The 18,238-nt window shown below is 40.5% G+C and overlaps 2 protein-coding genes across 4 annotated transcripts in view; both read right to left on the bottom strand.

Annotated features, from left to right (window-relative positions):
* The window catches only part of LOC135504384 (calcium/calmodulin-dependent protein kinase type 1B-like), a 31,561-nt gene extending 13,461 nt beyond the window's left edge, over positions 1–18,100 (bottom strand). For 2 of the 3 annotated variants that reach the window (XM_064922935.1, XM_064922937.1), the window contains exons 1-5: positions 18,018–18,096; positions 1,670–1,805; positions 1,206–1,353; positions 450–536; positions 2–133 (exon numbers count right to left, since the gene is read on the bottom strand). In XM_064922935.1, coding sequence (XP_064779007.1) covers positions 2–133; positions 450–526 — 209 coding nt within the window. In that variant the 5' untranslated portion in view covers positions 527–536; positions 1,206–1,353; positions 1,670–1,805; positions 18,018–18,096. Of the gene's footprint in view, position 1; positions 134–449; positions 537–1,205; positions 1,354–1,669; positions 1,806–18,017 lie in introns of all 3 variants that reach the window. The other variant, XM_064922936.1, reaches the window with a different exon arrangement.
* Positions 9,114–18,103, bottom strand: ppp1r3da (protein phosphatase 1, regulatory subunit 3Da). The gene is made up of 2 exons (XM_064922938.1): positions 18,018–18,103; positions 9,114–11,937 (listed from the first exon to the last, which is right to left on the bottom strand). Exon 2 carries the CDS (start codon positions 11,907–11,909, stop codon positions 11,001–11,003), a length of 909 nt encoding a protein of 302 aa, XP_064779010.1. The 5' UTR covers positions 11,910–11,937; positions 18,018–18,103; the 3' UTR covers positions 9,114–11,000.
* Positions 18,104–18,238: the final 135 nt, after the last annotated feature.

Raw genomic sequence — 18,238 nt, 5'->3', positions numbered from 1 at the left:
CCTGCGTAGCACTGCTATCTCATTCTCCAACATGGCTTCTTTGCCCTTTAGCGCCCTCTTGCGGATACACTTGACTGCTACAAGTTTCAGGGTGCGGCGGTGCTGAGCCACGCGCACCTCAGAGAATGATCCCCTGAAACACACCCACATCATATTAGTAACCATTCATACAGGCTTTCGTTCTCATTGCTTTATTTTGGGATGATAATTATTCAGTCACCCGATGAATTGGGATGGCTTCCCCCTCGGACAACTCTGGGGGCCTCTGCTAGAGAATTGTAATATTTCATAATGGGAAGAATGTGCCAGGATTTCAGTAAGCATCAAGGCATCAAGGTAATGGCTCTCACAGAATTGTATGGCTCTCACACCAAGTAAAGAGCCTTAGATCTGTGTGGAAACGGCATGTAGATCTAATCCAATGTGGCAAAAATATAACAGACACTCACTCTCCTAGCTTCTCTCTCAGATCATACACTGCTGTGATGTCCTCTGCTTTCTTCCTGAATTCCTTCCCCAGAGGCATCTTCAATAGGCTTTATGCAATGGGAAAATAGAAAAACGTAATGTCGCCTTTATTTGAGCAGAAATAACTAACTCACCATTCAAAGGAAAAGAAATAAGGTTATTCACCCAATCCAATTACACTGGTTAGTTATTTGGCAAAAAATAACTCTAGGGTCTGCACATCTTTAGTATTAGGTTAAGAGTAGCCATTATTCATATTCTAATGTGTGTAACTTGCCAAATCTTACTTTTAAACGGTGTTCAAATTAAATAGCCATCATAAGATAGGTCTGGAAGTAATCTGAATAATCTTTATACTGCTTTGAAGGTTTCTGAAGTTTTCGTCACTTTCCATCGAATGGTCATGTTCCATGCCAAATATGTCTGTACAAGGACTTCACTATTATATTTTTCCAACAGTGTAACCAAAATGTTAAATGCAGAATTCAACTTTACAGCCTCAGGCGCATTTTAAATATATATTTTGATAGCGTTCAAGCCTATAACATACATGTGTTTATAACCTATTGTATTAACTCCAAATAGCACGGCAGAATGACTTGGTCAAATCTAACCTCCTAGTCTAAATAGGACATGACTATTCAAATCAACTTGAATCTACCTGTAAAGTATATATAACATAAAACAAGTGTGCTGTTTGGTTAAATGTGGCGAAAAATAATAGGATGCCAATTTACCTGTTGATTGCAGTGTCGGAGAATATTCCTGACTGTTAGCGTTCTTCACAGTTCTTCTTTCTGTACCTTCGTCACCACTGTCCTCTATGAGCATTCATTGAAAATCACACTTTTTTCCTGAAGCAACCTTGTCCACTCCACCCACACACTAACAGTACAAAGAGAAAAGCGGATAGAGAAAGCAAAGATGAAAACTGCCTCTCACAGTTACTCAACGCATCAGCTTCAAGAAAACAAGCCATGTGTAACAGCTTACTGTCAAGAGGAACTACTCAGTAGAACATACAGTGAATGGTACATTTCTCTGCATCTGGTACATTGCGTTTGGTAGCACTGTTTACAATTTGATCAAGGAGAAAGCCATGTGCACCGGTTGACTTGCAGGTTGTCTAAGCCTGTGAAAGGAACACCACAGGCCCCATATTTACATTATGTAACCTGGCTTTTGTCTCTGCAACACCAACCTGCACTATCCTTCTATGGGCACAGGGTTATCCAGTGAATCTCATCTATCCAATCCATCTGGCACAAAGAACTCAAACAATCCTCTCGGCCAGAAGAACAGTCTATCCCACATTCTGCATGCCTTTCATAGCAGAGCTGCAAAACAGAGGAAGATGCATTTTACCCTGAGGACAAAATCATGCTTCGGAACAAAAATACAAATAAATAATTGGGCTTAATTACTGTGCCTATTCCATCTGAAATCAAAATATATACTCATTACTAATATGAATATTATTACACTCTCTATTGTAATCTATATTCTGCTGTTAGACACAGTAATTTCAAACTTTTAACTGCAGTATAGAATTCAAACTGTCCTGAGTGATAACTGTACACATTTTAGGCATGTTGATATTGTTGTTATTGTGCCATCCAATACTGCCGATGTAAATGTGAATACTATTACAAAATCATCCTTCTGTGATGTTTGGACATTTTAGCCATTAGAGGGAAACATTGTCTGAATACACATGATGTCTTAATGTTTCCAGTTGGACTTTTGAGAAAGTGTCTGTAAACTCTTCACTGTAGCACAATCAGTTAAACTGGTACTAAAAGACACCTTGATTTGCAGACAGGTTCCCCCAAGATTCCATTCATAGATTTCTACTGCTCCTGTAGCCAAATTCCCTAGTATATAGGCCTTAACTTATTGCAAAAAACCCTCTCATTACACATGGGACTCAGGCCAAATTCCGCCAGAGGGCGCTATTGTTCCTGATGACGTTTGTCCTCTGACGTCCAAGCATAATCTGCCCAGCTGCTGATACACTCCATGAATTTGAATTGAATTTGAATTGGCCACACCCAACAGAAAGCAGAATTTGAATTGAATTTGAATTAAAGTTAGTATAATTTAATTAAATGAAATTCAAATGGTGTATTTATTCTACACTTCACTATACAAATGTTTATTTTGATATCATGTATGGCTACCAATGCCATGTACTATATGGTTGAAACATGTCATTTTTAAAACTCATTCTCCTAAAACAATTTTAAATAATTACATGTGTGTTGTCTATAATAATTGATCCTTCCTTTAATGTTTTAAATATCAGAAACATAAATACATTTCTCAGAATGCATTAGCTCAAAAGCTGCAGTATGAAACGGAACAATCCAATGCAATGTCAATATTAATGAGACTTTAATGTCTCAGTTGAATTGGTTTGAATTGCTTTTAATTCAATTCTACTTCCTTACATTAAAATGATGTTTCCTTTGAGGTGTAGCCAATTCAAATTCAATTCATGGATTAATTTCAGAAATTCCGAATTGACGCCACCCCTAATAAATTTGTGTCCCCCCACACCACTTCGTAAATCCTTCATTCAGGATGCAAAGGTATCGGTTTCCTCTTTAGATTTAATGGTGTGCCGACCCTTAAGAGAGTCCACTGTCCCACTGTTGCTCCACAGCCTCCTGGCCGATACTCCCTGCTCAGGGAACATGCCTTCTCCCTTGGCCTGGGAGTCCAGGTTACTTCCACCTGACCTCCACTTTTCCTCCACAGCCCAAGTCCAGACCTCCACACCGTGCCACGCCATCACGCCTCTCCCTGGGCATCACCCACCACCCCGTCCATAGGTATCCCTGTTACATGCAATCCGTTACTACCCAACCCGGGGTGTGAGTCTGAAATGGGGAATTGTACATTTGGGTACACCTTCTTTCCATGGTTATACTAATGTTCTCCTGTGTCCTTATTTCTCTTGGTTAGTCACCTGTCTGCAAATGCTGTTACATTGTAAATACATAGCAATTAAAAAGACATGTTTCACTTTGCATCAAATTGCTTGATCCTGGGTAGATACATTATAATGTATCACTAGCCTGTTACGACAAATGAGTGAGGAGGTGTGGAGTCAGGCGCAGAGAGCAAAAGATGTGGGAAAAAACACGCTTTAATGTCCAGGAAAAATAACATGAACAAAAGTAGGAAAAGAAATGATCAGAAATAATAACGGACAGCGCGAAAACGCAAAATAAGAGACGAACAAGCCCGCACGAAACAGAAGAGGGCTGAACAAACTATATATAACCCCACCCTAACAACCAAACAAGAAACAGGTGATACCAATCAGACAAAACCAAAGGAACACAGAACAATGGATCGGTGATAGCTAGTAGACCGGCGACGACGACCGCCGAGGGCCACCCGAACAAGAAGGGGAGTCGCCTTCGGTAATATTCGTGACATAGCCACTTTAAATAATGCCACGTTTATATGTTTACATACCCTACATTACTCATCTCATATGTATATACTGTACTCTATACCATCTACTGCATCTTGCCTATGGCGTTGTGTACCATCACTCATCATATATTTTTATGTACATATTCTTCATCCCTTTACACTTGTGTGTGTATAAGGTAGTGGTTTTGGAATAGTTAGGTTACTCGTTGGTTATTACTGCATTGTTGGAACTACAAGCACAAGCATTTCGCTACACTCGCATTAACATCTGCTAACCATGTGTATGTGACAAATAAAATTTGATTTGACATTATAATTACAAGTGTATCCTTTGCAACAGCATCGTAGTAACATAACATTTGATTCAATGTATCCTTTGGGACAGGTTATAACATGGCAAGGTGTGCCTTGTTTAAGGGTTGTTACCCTCGTCTATTAGGATACACATATCAACAACATAGCTAGCTGGGTTTTTTGTTATACTTTCCCTTGTAGTTACAATGTCACACTTTGTTTGGAGTTATTAACATGGTAATTCACAGGTGACTTTGAAATGTGTAATTACAAAACATAAGTTTGCAAAAACATGAAGTAGATCATGAGTAATTACACATGTGGAATACCCTTCAGCAAGTGGACTTGTAATCACACTAGTTAACTTCCATAGCTCTTCGGAGACTAAGTCATTGGTACATTTTTATTTATAAGGCCATACTGAGACAGCTCTCATTCGCGTACTTATATTGTCCAGCAGACTAACGCCAATGATCAACTACAGTGTCTTCAGATAGTATTCATACCCCTTGACTTCCTCCACATGTTGTTATGTTAAAGCCTGAATTCAAAATCAATTAAATATATTATCTTGTCACCCATCTACGCACAATACCCCATAATGACAGTGAAAACATGTTTTTTGAATGTTTAGCAAATTTATCGAAGTAGTATTCACAACCCTGAGTCAATACATGTTAGAATCACATTTGGCAGCGATTACAGCTGTCAGCTTTTCTGGGTAAATATCTAAGAGCTTTGCACACCTGGATTGTACATTATTCTTTGAAAAAGTCTTCCAGCTCTGTCAAATTGGTTGGTGATCATTGTTAGACAGCCATTTTCAAATCTTACCATAGATTGTCAAGTAGATATTAGTCAAAACTGTAGCTCAGCCACTCAGTAACATTCACTGACTTCTTGGAAAGCAACTATTGTAGATTTGGCCTTGTGTTTTAGGATCCTCTAGGATTTTGCCTGTGGTTAGCTCCATTCCATTTCTTTTTTATCCTGAAAAACTCCAGTCCTTTAACGATTACAAGTATAACCATAACACGATGCAGCAACCACTATGCTTGAAAATATGGACAGCGGTACTCAGTAATGTGCTGTATTGGATTTGCCCCAAACATAACACTTTGTATTCAGGACCAAAAATGAATCGCTTTGCCAATTTTTTTGCAGTATTACTTTAGTGCCCTGTTGCAAACAGGATGCATGTTTAGGAATATTTTTATTTTGTACAGGCTTCCTTTTCATTCTGTCAATTAAGTTAGTATTGTGGAGTAACTACAATGTTGATTCAGCCTCATTTCTCTATCACAGCCATTATTGTTTTAAAATCACCATTGGCCTCATTGTGAAATCCCTGAGCGGTTTCCTTCCTCTCTGGCAACTGTATTTATGTAGTGACTTGTATTGTTACACCATCCAAAGTGTAATTTAGAACTTCACCATGGGCCTCCCGAGTGGCGCAGCGGTTTAAGGCAGGGTTTGGCCGGCCAGAATGTCCTCGTCCCATCGTGCTCTAGCGATTCCTTTTGGCGGGCCAGGTGCCTGCATGCTGACTTTGGTCGCCAGCTGTACTGTTTCCTCCGACACATTGGTGCGGCTGGCTTCCGGGTTAAGCAAACAGTGTGTCAAGAAGCAGTGCGGCTTGGGGGAGGGATGTGTTTCGGAGGATACGCGGCTCTTGACTTTTACCTCTTCCGAGTCCGTACAGTTGCAGCGATGGGACAAGACTAACTACCAAAGGGATGTTCAATGTCTGCTTTTTATTTCTATTTTTTTAACGTATCTACCAATAGGTATTGGAAAACATCCCTGGTCTTTGTGGTTGAATCGGCTTTTGATATTCACTGCTCGACTGACCAATCTTACAGATAACTGTATGTGTGGGGTACAGAGATGAGGCAGTCATTCAAAAATCATGTTAAACACTATTATTGCACACAGAGTGAGTCCATGCAACTTATTATGTGACTCGTTAAGCAAATGTTTACTCCTGAACTTATTTAGGCTTGCCATAACAAAGGGGTTGAATGCTTATTGACTCAAGACATTGTCTTTTAATTTTTTATTAATTAGTAAAAATTCAGAAAAACATAATTCCACTTTGACATTATGAGGTATTGTACTGTATGTAGGCCAGTGACAAAACAAATCTCTATTCAATCCATTCTAAATTCAGGCTGTAACACAACAAAATAAGGAAAAAGTCAAGGGGTGTGACTACTTTATGAAAGCACTGTATGCTCACGGGACTACATCTCTTTGATGGTGTCTAAGGCCGGCACAGACCAAGGTAAAAAAGTGTTACAGTACCCTGCCCTCTACTTTGAACGAGCAACAAAAGGACTTGAAATGACAGGAGCTCCTTAACTGATATTAGGGGAAAATCTACGGTGGAAAATGGTTTAGGGGGCTGTCAATGTTTTACCCCTAGATGAACCACTTCTGCCAAAACTAATGTGCGTGTTCAATGTGTAAACTGATGTTTTTAAACTGTAGTGCTTGTGTTTTATGTTGTAAATGTTTGAAACTTTGCTTGCTGATTTTTTTGTCCAGGTCTCTCTTGCAAAATAGGTTTGTAATCTCAATGAGACTAACCTACCAGGAATTCAATGGGAAAATGTATTTAAACTATGAAATATGTTCCCAAGTATCCCCACAAATGAAGAGACATATGTAATCGTGTCTCAATGTAATGAAGGTATAAAATTATTGTTATTTTCAAATACAAATGGGCTTACTTGTTGTCAATTTGAATTCGTCAAATTATTATAAATTACGTTTCGGCCCCCTGACCATCCATTCTGACAAAAATGGATTTGCAGCGGAATCTAGTTGCTTACCCCTGGTGTAAAGTAAAAAGGATAACCCACGCTGACTGGTTAAGGCATTCCGGATTAATTCTAGATATGCATTCAGTGATAGGATTTTTTTCCCGTAAACATGTAAATCATAGAGCTGGTAAATATTTTGCGGGGTACCAGGATATAGTGTTCAGTGATGGGAGATCAATATGTATTGGTCGTCCGAGCGAAGAGGCTATGCTGGTACGTGCTGTCTCTGTCCATTTCAACGGTTACCACCAACGCAGATGTGACAAAATTAACCTGTTGCATGGAAAGTGTAGTAAAAATCACTTGGGCACTGAAAGAATCTGATTGGAGTGTCCAGATACAGGTCACATGGCTAGGTATTGGATATACAGTGCCTTGCGAAAGTATTCGGCCCCCTTGAACTTTGTGACCTTTTGCCACATTTCAGGCTTCAAACATAAAGATATAAAACTGTATTTTTTTGTGAAGAATCAACAACAAGTGGGACACAATCATGAAGTGGAACGACATTTATTGGATATTTCAAACTTTTTAACAAATCAAAAACTGAAAAACTGGGCGTGCAAAATTATTCAGCCCCTTTACTTTCAGTGCAGCAAACTCTCTCCAGAAGTTCAGTGAGGATCTCTGAATGATCCAATGTTGACCTAAATGACTAATGATGATAAATACAATCCACCTGTGTGTAATCAAGTCTCCGTATAAATGCACCTGCACTGTGATAGTCTCAGAGGTCCGTTAAAAGCGCAGAGAGCATCATGGAGAACAAGGAACATACCAGGCAGGTCCGAGATACTGTTATGAAGAAGTTTAAAGCCGGATTTGGATACAAAAAGATTTCCCAAACTTTAAACACCCCAAGGAGCACTGTGCACGTCATAATATTGAAATGGAAGGAGTATCAGACCACTGCAAATCTACCAAGACCTGGCCGTCCCTCTAAACTTTCAGCTCATACAAGGAGAAGACTGATCAGAGATGCAGCCAAGAGGCCCATGATCACTCTGGATGAACTGCAGAGATCTACAGCTGAGGTGGGAGACTCTGTCCATAGGACAACCTTCAGTCGTATATTGCGCAAATCTGGCCTTTATGGAAGAGTGGCAAGAAGAAAGCCATTTCTTAAAGATATCCATAAAAAGTGTTGTTTAAAGTATGCCACAAGCCACCTGGGAGACACACCAAACATGTGGAAGAAGGTGCTCTGGTCAGATGAAACCAAAATTGAACTTTTTGGCAACAATACAAAACGTTATGTTTGGCGTAAAAGCAACACAGCTCATCACCCTGAAAACACCATCCCCACTGTCAAACATGGTGGTGGCAGCATCATGGTTTGAGCCTGCTTTTCTTCAGCAGGGACAGGGAAGATGGTTAAAATTGATGGGAAGATGGATGGAGCCAAATACAGGACCATTCTGGAAGAAAACCTGATGGAGTCTGCAAAAGACCTGAGACTGGGACGGAGATTTGTCTTCCAACAAGACAATGATCCAAAACATAAAGCAAAATCTACAATGGAATGGTTCAAAAATAAACATATCCAGGTGTTAGAATGGCCAAGTCAAAGTCCAGACCTGAATCCAATCGAGAATCTGTTGAAAGAACTGAAAACTGCTGTTCACAAATGCTCTCCATCCAACCTCACTGAGCTCGAGCTGTTTTGCAAGGAGGAATGGGAAAAAATGTCAGTCTCTCGATGTGCAAAACTGATAGAGACATACCCCAAGCGACTTACAGCTGTAATCGCAGCAAAAGGTGGCCGCTACAAAGTATTAACTTAACTTTTGCACGCCCAATTTTTCAGTTTTTGATTTGTTAAAAAAGTTTGAAATATCCAATAAATGTCGTTCCACTTCATGATTGTGTCCCACTTGTTGTTGATTCTTCACCAAAAAATACAGTTTTATATCTTTATGTTTGAAGCCTGAAATGTGGCAAAAGGTCGCAAAGTTCAAGGGGGCCGAATACTTTTCGCAAGGCACTGTAGTAGCACATATGAGTGTGGTCCAAATCAGAACGGAAAAGATGTGATTCCATGTGGTTTTTAGCTGTTTACACCATTCGAAAGAAGATTGAACTGTGTCACAGGAGAATTATTTTGTTGTTGAATTGGGTCCATTTTAGCTGCACTGTAAAGACAGCTTTAGTGTTGTATTGTAAGCAACAAAGGCAAATAATTCACAACAGAGGTTTGTATCATCAACTGTGCTTTAATGTAAAAAGAACAAGAAACAATAGTATTAACTTTTCTATGTACTACCAGTTAAACAGTGTATTTATTTTGTTAGTAGCTAAATATTTTCAATTTATATCATGAGTAATATTTGAACTAAAAACTGCTTGGTAGCATAGTTTAAATGCTTGACTGATCTTCTCTTGAAGATAAACTCTTTATTTCCTTTTATAAATTAATCTCTACCAGTTACATGTGTTCCACCTGGCAAGCATGGCTAGTTCCGAGGACCAGAGTCAGAGTCCAAATGATTTTAGAACATCCGACAAGTAGAAACCATAAAGTAAGTGCATTATCCAGAGGCACATTGCCACAGTGAAATGTGTACTCTGTGTCAGTCTTATCTGAACAAGTGCTGTAAACAGTGACTTCGGAAAGTATTCAGACCCCTTGACTTTTCCACATTTTGTTACAACCTTATTCTAAAATATATCCAATTGTTTTTTTCCCCCTCATCAATCTACACACAATACCCCATAATGACACGGCAAAAACTTGTTTGAAAAACTGAAATATCACATTTACATAAGTATTCAGACCCTTTACTCAGTCCTTTGTTGAAGCACGTTTGGCAGTGATTGGCACACCTGTATTTGGGGAGTTTCTCCTATTCTTCTCTGCAGATCCTCTCAAGCTCTGTCAGGTTGGATGGGGAGTGTCCCTGCACAGCTATTTTGAGGTCTCTCCAGAGATGTTAAATCTGGTTCAAGTCCGGGCTCTGGCTAGGCCACTAAAGGACATTGAGACTTTTCCCAAACCCACTCCTGCGTTGTCTTGGCTGTGTGCTTAGGGTCATTGTCCTGTTGGAAGGTGAACCTTCGCCCCAGTCTGAGGTTCTGTGTGCTCTGGAGCAGGTTTTCATCAAGGATCTCTCTGTACATTGCTTCGTTCATCTTTGCCTAAATCCTGACTAGTCTCCCAGTCCATGCCGCTGATAAACATCCCACAGCATGATGCTGCCAACACCATGCTTCACAGTAGGGATGGTGCCAGATTTCCTCCAAACGTGACGCTTGGCTTTCAGGCCAAATAGTTCAATCTTGGTTTCATCAGACCAGTGAATCTTGCTTCTCTTGGTCTGAGAGTCTTTAGGTGCCTTTTGGCAAACTCCAAGTGGGCTGTCATGCGTCTTTACTCAGGAGTAGCTTCCGTCTGACCACTCTACCATAAAGGCCTGCTTGGTAGAGTGCCACAGAGAGGAACTCCGGAGCTCTATCAGAGTGACAATTGGGTTCTTGGACACCTCCCTGACCAAGGCCCTTCTCCCACGGTTTCTCAGTTTGGCCGGGAGGCCAGCTCAAATTGATAAAAAACTGTTTTTGCTTTGTCATTATGGGGCATTGAGTGCAGATTTGTGTCCATTTTAGAATAAGGCTGTAATGTAACAAAATGTGGAAAAAGTCAAGGTGTCTGAATACTTTTGAAGGCACTGTATATAATAAAGTGCATTTGCATTTGAAAACATGCACTCCAATACTAATAGGTGTGCTCTGTTAAAATAAATGTGTATGAATGAATAATAAACATGGCTTCCACCACAGTCACAGATAACCATGACGTGTTTCTCTATTAGCTGAGTGCTCCAATAACATGTTATTCATATATACCAGATCTGTCTTTTTCTGAACACTACTGCTGCCTCTCAGGTCTGATGAAGGTTTTTACCTTATGGCCAAATTATTAATTGGAACTTATGAGAGCAACCAGTAAATGCTCCTTGTTGAATGAGCTCAAATAAAGTGCACCATGCTATGCTCACACTCCTTGGGCACAGTCAGCTTGTAGCTATGGCAGACCAACTTATAGTTTTGCCCCTCGTTGTTGTCCCAGTGCTCTTTCCCGGACACTTTGTATCGGACAGCAAATTCCAAAGCAGCTCCAGGTAGCAGGAAGGGAGGAACAGGCAGGTGGAAACGAAAGGTGTCACAATTGAGCTGCTCCTGTGTTCCATCCCAGGACTTGCAGGTGGTGGATACCCAGGAGGCCTTGGTTTCTGAGCTGCACCTCCATCCTGTGAAAGAATAGCGCACGCTCACCTCTTTCTCAAAATGGAGGTTGAGGACCTGAGTGATCCCGATGATGCCCAGGTCAAAGCACAAAACCCTCTCCAGACAGACTCTCTGCTGGCGCAGGCGGCTGAAGAATTCAGGTCGATCACCGGGTTGCTGAGGGAACACCGGCTTCAGATACGGCAGCGAGATTTCCAAGTTCTTCCCCCCAGCCAGCTCTGCACCCATCAAAAGCCTGAAGGAGACATGTTGTGGCACAAAGGGATCCTCTCCGGTTTTGAAAACCTTAACGTCCTCTAGGTCCAGGCCCAGACAGTCTACAAAACGCACCCCAACATTAGGAGTGTGCCTCTTCCACTCTGTGGAGGAGGACAGAGATCGTGCACGTCTTCGGATAATGGGTTTGGGCATGGGCTCACACGAAAGGCCTCGACTAAACTCCAGTTCCCTGGGTGCAGGGGCTCTTGGGTTGGGTGGGCGGATTGGAACACGCTTCCTTTCCACGTCAGCTTTTGATCTGAGCATTTCATTCAGATTGATAGTGAGGTTGGTTCCGGAGGCATTCTTTGAGGCCTTAGGCAGTTCACTATTACATGAGGGAATTCTCTCCTTCCCAATAGTCCAATCCATGATGTTAAATTAAAGAGGTCCTTCCCACCTTTTAAAAAAAGTGAAGGAAAAAGTTATGGGTGCATAATCTCAAATCTGGTGAGTTTTGTAATGTAAAAACACATTTAATTTAATAAAGATTTTTTTTATAAATAAAAATGTATCCTGTTTTATCTACATTCTTCACCATATGCTTTTGAACAGTGAAACTTCACATTTTGGCTCTATATGTCAGTATTGTACTGGATAGTACCGTGGGAATTTGGTATCACATTAACGTTCTAGTCAGAAATAGGAAACTCGGAAATATCCAACTTGCTAACTGGTTGAATGCGACACGTGTATAACCAGTTATCAAGTCGTAAATGTCTGATTTTCTTATTCCGACGAGCACGTGAACGCGGCACAAATATCACACACTTTGCTAGCTTTTTATTTTTCATATTGGCAGGCATTATGCATTCTCAATCATGAAAATGACAAAGCAATATATACCCATTTAGCTAAAGAAATTGCAAACATGATATTGATTTATCATTTGCCCATCTGCACATTTTCTCCTACATTTAATCTCAACACAGTTCTGTTTCCAAAACTAAAACCTGTAATAAACAGAGTGGACTATGTTTTGTAGACTTTACCATTTGCCAAAGTTTGGAAAAATGTTGTTTAGGAGTGCAAGGGCGAATTGAGTTATTGCACACGGGCACTTCACAGAATAGGTGTTCCCTAACAAAAATACGCAATTATATTCTAGAAAGGTTAGTTAAAAACATCTTTGGCTATATGCTTCCAGAGACTTCTAGTCATTGCGCTAACGCTAGTTAGCAATGGCTCGCAAAACTACCTTCAACTTCCCTCAAACTGCATGCAGACATTAAAATGGTAGACCTATCCATGAGTTCATATGACTATAGGTAAGTAGAAAAAGGGCTTATTTGCCAACATTTCACACTATCCCTTTAACTATTAAAATGGGTGGACTCGATGGGCCTACCTCAAGTGCTTTTATTTCTAAATGGCAAAACAGATGCTTGAAAATACGCTGAAAGAGAAGGTGACATTATGCACTGCCGCCTCATTTTCATCATTTGATCTCAAATCCAAAATGGTAGCATCGACCCATTGAGACAAAATATTAGCTTCACTTTCCAAATACATATTGTATAACATGCACAAAAAAGAGCCAGTGTAAAACAAACAATTCATGGTGTGACTAGTCTGGGCTACAAAACATGTGACTTTATATAGCATACATACAGTCCCCCAAATTCCTGTGTGGGGGAGGGTGATTCAGCACTGAAATAGAATGAACAGAATGGACTTCCCCACTCAAGTCAATGTTGTCATAATGGGTGGACTGGCAGCCATAGAGTGTGGAGGAGGAGGAAAGCAACTTCCCTATTCATTTTCTGTATTCAGGGTTCACTCAAAGTTTTAAGCTTTGTTTTACTATTGGCAATTACAGCTGTTTAGGTGATTGTATATCGATTCACTCTCCTTAAATGTAAGTCATCTGATTTATTAGCTTCAGTCTCTGAATTGTTTAATCAAACGTTTCACTGCCAGCTCCTGATATCAGAGCATAAAAACTACAATCTGTCCCCTGAATTAGCCTAGTGCACCCAGTTGGGCACACATGCGCACTAGGCCCGAGTAGTTTTGACAGTTTTCCCCGGCTAAACTACACTGAACAAAAATATAAAATGCAACAATCAGAATGAGTTTCCACACAAAAAAGGGCTTTCTATCAGACAGAAATACTCCTCAGCACCCCTCCCCTCCCCTCCAACCTGCTCAGGCAATCCCGCAGGTGAAGAAGCTGGATGTGGAGGTCCTGGGCTGGTGAGTTTACACGTGGTCTACGGTCGTGAGGCCGTTTGGACGTACTGCCAAATTCTCTAAATGATGTTGGAGGTGGCATATCATAGAGAAAGTATGATTCAGTTATCTAGCAACAGCTCTCGTGGACATTCCTGCAGTCAGCATGCCAATTGCAAGCTTCCTCAAAATTTGAGAAATGTGGCATATTGTCCCCGGCACAAGGTGCACCTGTGTAATGATTATACTGTTTAATCAGCTTCTTGATACACCACACCTGTCAGGTGGATGGATGATCTATTGTTTAGTTGAATAGTCATGGCCAATGGTCTTGTGCAATGATGTCATAATCTCCTCAAAGTTTGTACAGCAAATGTAGCCAATTGAATAGTCCACCATTTAAGAATATGCATAAAATGCATCCTCCAAATGCAAAATCTGCCTATGTCCACACATATTGTCTCAATAAATGTTTCTATTTTAATACCCTCAAACACCAAGTTAGGCATAGGCTACCAAATTTCAAAATAGGCCATCATCACTCTTACTCATGAATTATAATTCTTCACTTTTAAAGGTGGAATGTCCTAACTGCATCTCCATGCCATTAATTTGATTGATCTCAATCAGTTTAAATGGGAATATGCATTGAGATCCTCTTCCATTACTGTTTCGTGAGCGAATTAGAGCAGATGGTGTTAACAAACTATTAGCCTTTCTTGTATTTTGTATTAATCAAAGCATATATACTGCCTAATAGTGCATGTACAGTGCATTCAGAAAGTATTCAGAAAGTATTCAGACCCCTTCATTTTTTCCACGTTACAGCCTTATTCTAAAATGGATTCAATCTACACACAATATCATATAATGACAAAATAAACCGTTTACATTTTTTATTTATTTTTTTAAAACATTTTTCCACATTTATTAAAAATAAAAGTCTGAAATATCACATTTACATAAGAATTCAGACCCTTTACTCGCTCCTTTGGCAGCGATTACAGCCTCAAGTCTTCTTTGGTATGACGCAACAAGCTTGACACACCTGTATTTGGGGATTGTATTTGGAGATTTTCTTCTCTGCAGATCCTCTCAAGTTCTGTCAGGTTGGATGGTGAGCATCACTGCACAGCTATTTCCAGATCTCTCCAGAGATGCTCGACTGGGTTTAAGCCGGGGCTCTGGCTGGGCCACTCAAGGACATTCAGAGACTTGTCCCAAAGCCACTCCTGCGTTGTTTTGGCTGTGTGCTTAGGGTTGTTTCCCTGTTGGAAGGTGAACCTTCGCCCAAGTCTGAGGTCCTGATGCTGCCATCACACTTCACTGTAGGGATGGTGCCAGGTGACCTCCAGACGTGATGCTTGGCATTCAGACCAAAGAGTTCAATCTTGGTTTTATTAGACCAAATAATCTTGTTTTGGCAAACTCCAAGTGGGCTGTCATGTGACTTTTACTGAAGAGGGGATTCCGTCTGGCCCCTCTACCATAAAGGCCTGATTGGCGGAGTGCTGCAGAGATGGTTGTCCTTCTGGAAGCTTCTCCCATCTCCATAGAGGAACTCTGGAGCTTTGTCAGAATGACCATCGAGTTCTTGGTCATCTCCCTGACCAACGCCCTCGACACAATCCTGTCTCAGCACTCTACGGACAATTCCTTCAACCTCATGGTTTGGTTTTTGCTCTGACATGCACTTTCAACTGTGGGACCTTATATAGACAGGTGTGTGCCTTTCCAAATCATGTCCAATCAATTGAATTTACAACAGGTGGACTCCAATCAAGTTGTTGAAACATCTCAAGGAGGATCAATGAATAGAGGATGCACCTGAGCTCAATTTCGAGTCTCATAGCAAAGGGTCTGAATACTTATGTAAACAACGTATTTATTTTGAATACATTTGCACACAAAATAATTATCCTGTTTTTGCTTTGTCATTATGGGGTATTATTGTGTGTAGATTGATGAGGATAAAACATAAAAGTAATCCATTTTAAAATCAATTTTAGGATGTAATGTAACAAAATGTGGAAGAAGTCAAGGGGGGTTTAAATACTTTCCGAATGCACTGTATGGTCAACTTCAGCTAACCATCCTAAAATAGAATTTGAAATTATTTTTGGGGTGTAACTGTGCTATTATGCTATTATATTCGGGTCTGTTATGTAAAATGCAAATTAATCATTGTGATCTTGCAAGAGACTGATTCAGCTTTGATCTAACTTTACAAAACAAGCACCATTGTGAGAAGTGATACTTTTCTATTTGTAATAAGAAGAAGTGATGAGTATGACTATTGAGTAGGTAACAGATCTTGATGAGATGGAATTTTAAGCGATTGGAGCGCCCTTTGTGGTCCTGAAAGGACAGCGCCAGAATCGCGCAATGACGTTAAAGAAGTTGAACCAACTTGTGGTGCTGAAGGATAGCTCTGCCATTCGCCCAGTTCAGGAACAAACAACAATCATTTGCAGTAGGCTTATAGCCTAATAGTCCTATGACTACATGGTACAGCTATTTGTAGGCTATAGCCTAATGTAAATACAAATAGCTTACTATCATGGCACTGTTTATGAGGATAGCTTTATTGCGAGTAAGCATTTTGTGTAGCTTATACACGGTATCATAATCAATTGACCAAGTAGTAAATCAATTGACCAAGTAGTAAACATCAAATCAATTGACCAAGTAGTAAACATAAATCCTTACTACAGGGGCCTCCCAAGTAGCGCAGCGGTCTTAGGCAAGGCGTCACTACAGATCCCAGTTCGATCCCAGACTGTGTCACAACCCGCCATGACCGTGAGTCCCATGGGGTAGCTCACAATTGGCCCAGTGTTGTCCGGCAGCACTACACCCCTGGTCATGACTGGATCTAAATATCTGTTGTAAGTCGACAGTGGCGAAGGATATGAATATTACTTAATGCGGATCAAAGTTCAGTTTTAAGATTAATTGGCGTAAAGTTAACTGGACGCTTGTGACTGATCTTGGAACTGTGACAACGGGCAGCCTCTCCCCGCTTGGTTAATCTGAGACAAAATATCCACAGGAAAGCCTTATCAACCCAACCTTCAGTATGCTATCCTGTATATCGTTTTTTCGCATGAGACAAACACTTACTACAATATGGCCGAGCCTAACCAATCCACAGACTGAACATTGTCCCATGCAATCAGCTGGCAAATTTGACAAACACTTCCAGCTTATTGCAAGGAAACGTGCTTCGGTTGACTACATTCGGTAACATTAGGCTATTGTTTACATATTGTTCATCACTGCATTGCATCGGGAGATTGAAAATACAAGTGACAGAACCTACCACCGCAGCAAAAAGTCAGGTAAACAACACTTTCTCCTTCTCCTACTATCAAAAGAACCAACAGCACTGACAACGGTAAATATAATTTTATCCTACATTCTGTAACATTCTGGCTTGTAGAGTCTTGCATATTTTTTAGGCAGACTTCTTTCAGACTGCATATCCCTGGGTTAACAATGGTAAGAGTCTGATGTTTTGGAAATGTACCCTTTACCTTTTTCAAACTGACTATTGTCATAGATAGAACAATGAGAAAGATATTTCACCGGATGCGCTTGGAATTTCCACTCACTACCAAATATGGAAGTGAGAGGAAGCCTAGTCGCCAGCAGTGGGAGAAGATGGAAGGAGATTGATTTCTCATCGATGAAACAATACAGCTTTCAGTTCCCAAAACTAGAATATGTTTTAAACAGAGTGGATTAAGTATTTTAGATTTTAACATTTGCAAAAAATGTTTTAAATCGCGTTGCTTAGTGGGTGTGAAAAGGCGAATTGCGTTATTGCACACGCGCGCTTCACAGATTGTGCGTTCCCTAACGGAAATATGCAGACGTCTGCTAGAACAGGCAAATAGGATCTCGCTGACTCTGCCCACCTCTTTGCTTGTTCTGCCCATTCTGACTCATTTGTTTCTATTTGACACGAGAGGCTGTGGTCTGTCTTGGTTTCGTTATAAAAATCTTTGCTATCGCATTTGTTTATTAAATCAGACTTAATTAACATAATCTACAAATCACCTTACACCATAACGACGCATTATTATTTGTGGATCAGTCAGTCAGGAACACTCTACCCATGATACATCACGGTTTTGTTGCTCTCGAACACAGCCTCGGTCTTTGTAGTGCGACTTCACTTTCAGACAGAAAGGAAGACTTGGCGTATCCTCTCGAGTCAGGAAATAAACATTATATTCTTATGTTGATCCCTTGAAATGGTTGGCTTATTCAATAAAAACGAATGAACAAATCACAACAGCTCACCATTTGTACGAAGTATGTAGTGATTGTCAAGTAGGCTATATTTTGTAGGTTGAACCCGAAGACTGATCCTCCATTTACGAGCAGCCTACATATTTCGTAGTTGGCCATTCGTGTGCGTGTGATTACGCGGACTGATTCGCACAACATGTGGGTAAATACTCATGTAGCCAACACACAGTAGGCCTATCCCGGATGCGAAACGTACAATGTGTAGATCATCG

The sequence above is a fragment of the Oncorhynchus masou genome, chromosome 18 (genome assembly GCF_036934945.1).
Source record: "Oncorhynchus masou masou isolate Uvic2021 chromosome 18, UVic_Omas_1.1, whole genome shotgun sequence".
Classification (NCBI taxonomy): Eukaryota; Metazoa; Chordata; class Actinopteri; order Salmoniformes; family Salmonidae; genus Oncorhynchus; species Oncorhynchus masou.
Note: the sequence above shows the minus strand (reverse complement) of the source record. Positions and strands in the feature narration are given on the sequence as shown.